Here is an 8239-nt window from a genome sequence, read left to right as displayed (position 1 = left end):
AAAAAGTATATGTCAGAATCTTTCTGGATAGCCAGCCAGCACACAAGGAAGTCAGAGCAGCAGCATCCAGTGCTGGTGAGGACTGAGGAGATCTCTCCCTCTCCAGCCTCAGGCTGCTCTGAATCACTTACTGCACGAGCCAAGCCTGCACTCGAGCATCCTCCGAGATTTAGACTGATTTGAAGGAAGTCTCCCCAGCAGTGATTGCTCTTTCTGAGATCTTCTTTTCAGCTTCAGGTATGCAGCAGGCCCAAGGAGCTGGAGGTCTCTGAGGATGGTTGTACCATCTCCTGAGAGCCCTCTGGTAATGCTGCAGTGCAGGACCATGATGTGTAGGCAGCCAAAGCCCAGGAACCTCTCAGCTAGGAATGGTTTTCCATTTTTTTTTGTCAAAACAGAGGTTCCCTACAGAAAATTTCAAACATGTGAATGCTGTTTTCTGTCAGAAAATTATTACAATGGGAATTCACGTGCATTTGTAGCTTATATTTGATGGTATGTTTATGTGCATTCAGTTCCTTCTGATTTCACAGAAGCTCTTTCTGTGTTCCTCACCGTTTTGCCTCAGGTCATCAAGGGCCTGTCCCCCATCCTTCCCTGAACATCTTCTTGCATCTGGAACCCTTTCAGATTCCAAAACTAGGCTAACCGCAGCCAACTTAGTGAATGCCTGGCTTCCTTGGATGAAGGTAAAGCACTGGTGTGTGGTATAACTACTCCCACAGTCAGGTAACTCAGTCATGAGGTAACTGATGCAGAGTGGCCTGATCATGGGGGGAGAGAGAGAGAGAGAGATCACCTCAAGTCTCCTCACATGCTGTAGGATGCTGCTGCTCTGACTTCTTCACATGATGACAGGGACTGCAGAGGTGACATATGCTGTGATTGAGAGGGTGACGAGGGCTCTCTGAGCCATAGCTATTGCCCTGCAGGGAAAGCTGAGCAAACCCAGCAGTGATGCCCACTGCTAGAAGGGCAGGTCCGTGCTGTCCCTGGCACTGAAGCAGGGAGCCATGCTGCCTAGCAACTACACAAACCACATTTGAAATGCAGAGCAGGCTATGTTGAGTCTCTCTTGGCTGTGAAAGCATTTAGAGAGAGTCTAAGACCTGCTTAGGGATTTCTGTCCATCCAGTGTGTCCTTCCCGGGTACCATCTGGAGGAGATTGTGAGTCAGAGACAGAATGTACAATGGCAGCAGCTCAATTCAAACTGCTGCTCAGACACGTTCACCTTGGTCTCCATCCCATAGACCTCTCTGCCCCCCCTACCAAAGAAATAATGCCTTTGGGTGAGTTATTCCTCAGGCAGATGCAGGGCCCTTGCCTGTCAGTCTGGCTGGATCGCAGACATATGACAGGGATGTCCCTCCCCAGTGTCCCAGCTGCTCACACAAATCACATCCCTGACAGGCTGACTGAAGAGGAGTGTGCCGCACTGTGACTCCAGGAGAGCAGTGGGGAGGCGCAGGCAGCCCCTGCACTGTCTTCCCCCTCCATCATCCCTGACAGCTGTCTGACCACCACCTGCAGCTCACCTTGCACCTTTCGCTCGGGGCTTACTGCACTGCCATTCTCTGTCTCTGGCCCAAGTTGTGCTTGTGTTGTCCATGTGGCTGAGAGCCATCAATGCCTGGTTTTCTCTGTCTGCAGGGTACCCAGGGCATGGAACTCCCCTGGATGACATCAAGATGCCAGAGCAATAGCAACATGAGAGCTGATGAAGCTAGGCAGGAGGCCTTGACCCAGGCATGGAGACTGCAGGAGGAGGGGAGGGATGCAGTACATCAGGAAAGCCTTGTTCCGTATTCTCCATTCTGCCACCCCAGCAAACCTACCCAGTCTGTGCTGGAGTCATTCCATAGCAATGCTCATCACTGAAGGCATGACTATAGAAATAGTTTCTCTGGCTAAAATGTGTGTGACTGGGAGTACCAGCAGCTGAGACTGACAGGTGAGTAGTGTGGCCCTGCAGGCTGGGGATGCTGCAGTCTTGCCTGTCCAAATGCTCTGCTTCTGCTCTCAGCAATTAGGCCCGCAGCTGAGGGAAACCCTCACATACCCTGCCCCTCTGGAGAAAACCATGGCAAGTCCTTGCACTTCCTGTCATATTGCTCACAAATGTGGCAGTGAAACAATGTCATTTTAATCATAAAGATGACATTCTGCTAAGGTAGAGCTTTGTCTTACTAAGTTGATGATGTTTTCACTGTCAATCCATAGCATTTCACAGCCTTCTGAAAAGGCCGGCTAAGCCACTGTCTGCATTGCCCTAGCTTCTATGGCTGAGAGATGGGGGCTTGGGGGTGATCACAAGGCCTAAACTGTTCACAAGCAACACTTGTCTCCAACAAGAGTTTCAGATGAAGATCTGTGCACCACATGCCTCACTTGCAGCTCATAGATACTTGATCTGGCTGTTTGCATGGGAAAAAATGTTGACTCTGAGGGTTGACTGGTAGATTTTATTCAACCTTACCTCTTCTATACCTCTTCTATAGCATCTCATGACAATTTTTTTCCAAATATTTTTGGGGCTTATTTCACCAAGTTTTAAACCTCCTTGTAAAAGTCTGGTCAGCAAATCTGGCAATGTTTTCATCTAGGAATCCTCAGTCCTTCACAGAGAAACTCCATTATTTGCTGCTACTACTCTGGTACATCAGGGATACATCCAAGGACAACACTGGTTCTTTTTGTTTTGGAAAATCATGTTCAGCTGCTGTCTTTTCTGACCCACTAATTGCTATTAGACATCACCAAATCCTTTCTACAGTCCCCGTTTCTGCTGCAGCTACTGTTCTATCCTAAGGGCAGGACTTATACTACTTATTTCTACTTATGTAGCTGTGCACTGACTGTCTTAAAATATGTTTCAGTGTACTTAGTTTATCATATGATTCCAATTACTCAGCATCATTATTTCCTGTTCCACAAATATTATCAGTCAAAATTGCTTCAGAGCAATGATAAAAATATTGAAGTATCAATCATGTCTCAAATCTTGTTATATTTGTAGGAATATCTACATAAACTTGAGTTGTTCACTAACTTCAGATCTCTTTTAGAGATCTGTCATAGGCCATTCAGTATGTGATTTACTTATATCTTAGCTTAACCACTCCAAAGTCTTGGAGCTGTAAGTAAAATGTATTACAGTAGTCTGTGCTACAGCTATGCAGTTACTGCTATCAATTAAATTTTAAATTTCTCAGAAGAAGAATTTTGTTTTTTTGACAGCTCTGTGTTGACTGGTATGAACCATATATTCCTATAATTTATAAAATTCCATATTATCTCTTCCACTATTGGGACTGATGTCTTACCCCAAGGCAGATGAAATTTTCAGCTGGGTTCAGTGCTGTTCCCTTCAAGCCTCTGCATTTTAGGCTGATTTACTCTGGCCAAGGGAATTACACCAAAGGAAATGGCGCATCACACACACACGTAAGCATATCCCATTCTCCTGCATTCAGAAGGTGCTAGCATAAAGAGCAGGATCGTACTATGCACATGCTATTATCTTCCTTTTATAGGCAACTCTGTTAAGTGCTTGTACCAAACCATAGCTAAGGAGGTTGCCATGAGATGCGAGAAGGCAGCTATAGGGAAAACGAACACCATCACTCACTGCAGAGTCTTCACTGGATCAGCTAGTGGATGCAATTGTGTTTACCATTTACACAGCTTCCATCCAGGGAAATCTCTGCATGCACCCATTGCCTTCAGATGAACAAAGAGCTTGAGGACACAGCAAGTGTGGAAGTCGTGCGGTGACAACGTCTGTGCTGGCTGAGTCTTGCTGCTTGAGTTTGTGATCTAGGCTGTTCCTGATGCCAGGACAACATGGCCCAGTGGGAGGCATGACCTGAGAGGGAAGCAGGCATTTCTCAGACCTCTGAAATGGTGCCGGGAATGATAGTCTCTGCAGGAAAAACAAAACAAAACAAAAAATGGAGACACAGAGGAAAGACACTGGGTTCTGCCTATGATCATCCTAGACAACACAAGAGGGGCTCAGGAACTGTATTCATTTTTCTATGAACAATCCGGACACTAAGGAGAAAAGACCTTTTGCACTGCAATGTGAGCAAACTAAATAATTTTTCTAAGTCTGCCTTTTTCTTTCCTTTCCTTTGTTAAGTCCCCAGCTGTGGCCAGATCTTGCCTTTATTATTGTATTTCTGCCCTCATACCCACCAGGGTCAGGGTCTGTATAGACCTACTTGAAAACAGTTGGTTCCTAAACAACCTACTGAAAATACATCAGGCAGTTGGAGGAGAGAATGCAGCCAAATGTGTGTGGGCTAAGTGTATGGATGCAACTCTCTTTACTAAACTGTATCCCAGGCCATGCTGTGTAGGTAGATCCACACATGAGTACTGCAAGATCCTCATCTCCATGCTTGGAAGAGTAGGAATAAAACAGTGGCACTGAAAAGGGTAAAATGCACTTAGATGTCTTTACTGAGAGCACAGCATGGTATGATGTGGAGTTCCACACAAAGCACTGAGAGAGTTAAGATGAGGTGAGGCCATTTGCATTCTCTCATCGAGTGTGTCATAATGGCTATAGGTTTTGTTGCTTTTTCCAAGTAAACGTCCGCAGCTTCTCTGAGTGGGTCTCAAAACTAGAAGGGTGCTTCGCAGTACAGAATCTTCTCATGTGCTGAGACCCTGCAGCATTACACAACAGACATTTTGCTTCTGTAGTTCCTTCCGAGTGCATTTAGAGAACGTGGGACACAGACAAAATGGTTTCCATGACAACTTGCACTTCAGAGATATCAGTGAGAAAATTTGCGTTGGGGAAAAAAATTCTGCTTCAACTCACATTGCAAGCAAGCACAGAGGTAGGCTGTGGCAATATGCTAGAAATGGCTGATGTGAAAATGTCTCTGGTGATTTTCCCTCTGCAATGCTGTCTGCTCTCTTTCTTGGCTGATATACAGTGGGCTGGCTGATGGCATTTGTCCCATGCAGTTAGAAAGCAACACCCTGCAGCTATCCGCAAGCCTTTTGATTTTTTCCAGGAAGACCAAAGTAGCAGCTCTGGAGAGTAAGGTTCTGTGCTGTTGGCTTCATCCTTCTGCCCCTGCAACTAGACAGACATGGTCCGGGAGTGAAAACTCAGTCCTCTTCCACCATGGAGTTGGACTGTCCTCCAGATGTTGGCCATTATCTGCTGTGATTCCATTTCCTATGGGAGAGGATAGTAATAACCTAGAGGCAATGGATAAAGAGAATCCCAATAAACTTTTTCAGCAGAGAAATACTAAAGCAAAATTCAAGGGACAACAGAATGAACTTTATGGAGGAAAATGGCTAGTTCCCATGTTGAGGTAACTCCTGGAAAAGTGATATCTCTATGTAGAGGAACAGAGTAAAGACAAGGAATGAGGTGAGTGACCGATTAGCCTCTCTGGTCAAGGGGTGTGCTGGCCAGTGAAGAGCTCTCCAACACCGGAGTGAACAGAGATCCTGACGAGGTTTATGTCACAGACAACTCTCCCTGGTCAAGGCTGGAAATGTGTGCTGTTCAGAGATGCTGCATAACTGGGAATATTTTTTTTTCTGGAGAAACTCTCAGATCAACTGAAGCCTGGTGCATGTATGCCTCTGAAAGTAACAGGGATTCCCAGAGCCCGAATGGGCTTGTGAACAGCACTGCAGCTGAAAAGATGAAAAGGGAGAACTGGATCTCCAGAAGATGCCCTCCACTTGCTCCTCTGTGGCTGGAGGCTCAGCCACACCTAAGCTCTGGCACAGCACCCTGCAGCCCCAGCATCAGTGACACTTTCTAGCGGTGCAAGACCCACTCCCCAGCCCTGGAGTGCCGAGGTTCCTACAGCCTTCCCAGGGATGGCTTCACGCCATCCTGCCAGGCAGGTCTGGCCTGCAGCTCCTCAAGTGCCCGACTGGAGGGAGCAGGAATAGGGGGTCCACAGGGGGTCCCACCTCCAGCAGCCCTCCCCAGCGCAATCCCGCGCACCCTCCGCCAGCCCCCGCCGGGGTCTGCCCGAGAGGCAAGCCGCAGCCGCGGCGGGCGGGCCGGGAGGAGGGCTCTGCGGCAGCGCGGGCCCCGCGGAGCGGGAGGAGCCGGCGGCAGGCGGAGCGGCGCGGAGCAGAGCGGAGCGGCGCGGGCGGTTCAGCACCAGGGAGAGCGCCTCGCGCCGCGCCGCGCCGCGCCGAGCCGCGCCGCGCCGCGCCGAGCCGCGCCGAGCCGCGCCGAGCCGCGCCGAGCCGGACCGCGCCGCCCCATGGGGCCGAGCTGAGCGGCGCGGCGGCCCCTGTGCGGCGGGGCGCGGGCAGGGAGCCCGGGGGCTCCGGGCCGCCCGTGGATGAGCACCATGCGGCTGCTGCTGCTCGCCCTGCTCTTCTCGTCCTCCTTCGCGCGGGCCGGCTGCGACCCCAAGATCGTCAACATCGGCGCGGTGCTGAGCACCAAGAAGCACGAACAGATCTTCCGCGAGGCGGTGAATCAGGCCAACAAGAGACACGGCACCTGGAAGCTCCAGCTCAACGCCACCTCGGTCACGCACAAGCCCAACGCCATCCAGATGGCTCTCTCCGTCTGCGAGGACCTCATCTCCAGCCAGGTACCCCCGGGCCAGCGCCCCGCCGCCACGGCCGGATCCCTCCGGCCGCCCCCGTGCCCCCCACCCCGAGGCCCCGCCGCGGCCGGGAGGGCGCCGAGCCGCGACCCCCGCGGGCGCAGCGCCCTCGTCCCGCCGCGGCCCCGGCCGCCCCCGCGCGGGCTCGGAGCGGGGCAGAGCCGCGGGCGAGCGGGCTGCTGCCCCGCCGCCCCGGGGCGCCGCCGGCCCGCTGCCTGCATTGCAGCCTTTATGTAAGAGCGGCGGGGCTGCGTGCACTGCCACACCGGCACACACGCATGCACACACACACCCCGAGTGCACACACAGGCTTGCACACATGTATGGCACAGAGAGGCGCACACCACGCCATGCCTACACATACTGTGCGTGCACATGGGCACACACACAGCACCATGGGCACACACGTCATGCACAGACACACAGCACCAGGGCACACACAGCGCTATGTGTGCACACATGATATGCACACACTGTGCACACACATGGGCATGGAGGGCAGCATGGATGTACACACACCAGGTGCACACTCACATCACCATGTGCACACACACATCACTGCAAACATGGGCACACATGCACACCACTGCCTGTGTGCACTCTTACCACTGTGTGAACACAATGCCACACACAGAACACATGAATGCACATTCCTATGTGCACACACAAGCATGCACCACACCATGCACAAACACACACACGTGCACATTTTGCCACATACATCTACACCACTGCTTGCACTAGAAACACACACAGAATGCTGCATGTACACCCACAGCATTATGCACATACATACACACACTTCCAGTACATACATTTGAATGACTGCACCAAAGCTGCACACACACAGTGCCATTGCATCCCCAGCCAGCTTCGCACACTGCATGAGGCAGACACACTACTGCACACATGCACACAAAAGAGGTAGGCATATGCCTACGCAGATTTTAGTACACACATAGAAACTGCATGCACTCACACACGTCATGTGCAGGTACATCACACAGCTGCACAAACACAGATGCACACAGACATGGGTAACACAGAGGACACTGTGCATGCACGCGCATGCGCACACACACACACACACTCCTCCCAGCTGGGCATCTCCTGTCCTCATGTGTCAGTCTCAGCCGCTTGCTGAACCCACCACAGTGATTTTCCCTCATGCCTCCCTGAGCACAGCAGGCACAGAAGGGACCAGCCAGCATCCACCTTCCAGCAGGTAATAGGTACAGCCCGGGTCCTCAGGGTGCTGCGTATCTCTGCCCTGGGCAGCCTGATGCCTAGCCCCTGAGTGTGCTCTAGTTGCTGACCTCAGCTAACTAGTATTCTTCCCCCAGCTCTGGGCTGGCTGCTAGGCAGACAGGCACATACAAACCCACCTACACCTCAAACAGAGACTTGTGCTGCTGTACAGAGACACACACATGCATGCACACAAAGCATGTGAAAACATGTGCCACACAGACTCGTGCTCACCAGCATGCATACAGGAATTCATGTATGGCACACACAAAGACAGCAAGGGGGAAGGGGGCTGAGGGGCAGGAGAAGCAAAGCAGAGTGAAGCTGACGTATTCACAGATCAGCTTCCTAATGTTGAGATGAAGGATGGCTGGAGAG

General features: G+C 51.2%; 1 protein-coding gene across 5 annotated transcripts in view; it reads left to right on the top strand.

The window, feature by feature from the left end:
* Nucleotides 1–6340: 6340 nt before the first annotated feature.
* GRIN1 (glutamate ionotropic receptor NMDA type subunit 1) overlaps nt 6341–8239 on the top strand; it is a 37980-nt gene continuing 36081 nt past the window's right edge. For all 5 annotated transcript variants that reach the window (XM_062590770.1, XM_062590768.1, XM_062590769.1 and 2 more), the window contains exon 1: nt 6341–6598. In XM_062590770.1, the coding sequence (XP_062446754.1) occupies nt 6341–6598 (258 nt within the window). The remainder of the gene's footprint in view (nt 6599–8239) is intronic.

Source organism: Rhea pennata, chromosome 18 (genome assembly GCF_028389875.1).
Source record: "Rhea pennata isolate bPtePen1 chromosome 18, bPtePen1.pri, whole genome shotgun sequence".
Taxonomy (NCBI): domain Eukaryota; kingdom Metazoa; phylum Chordata; class Aves; order Rheiformes; family Rheidae; genus Rhea; species Rhea pennata.
The sequence above is the reverse complement of the archived record's forward strand: the minus strand, read 5'-3'. Positions and strand labels throughout refer to the sequence as shown.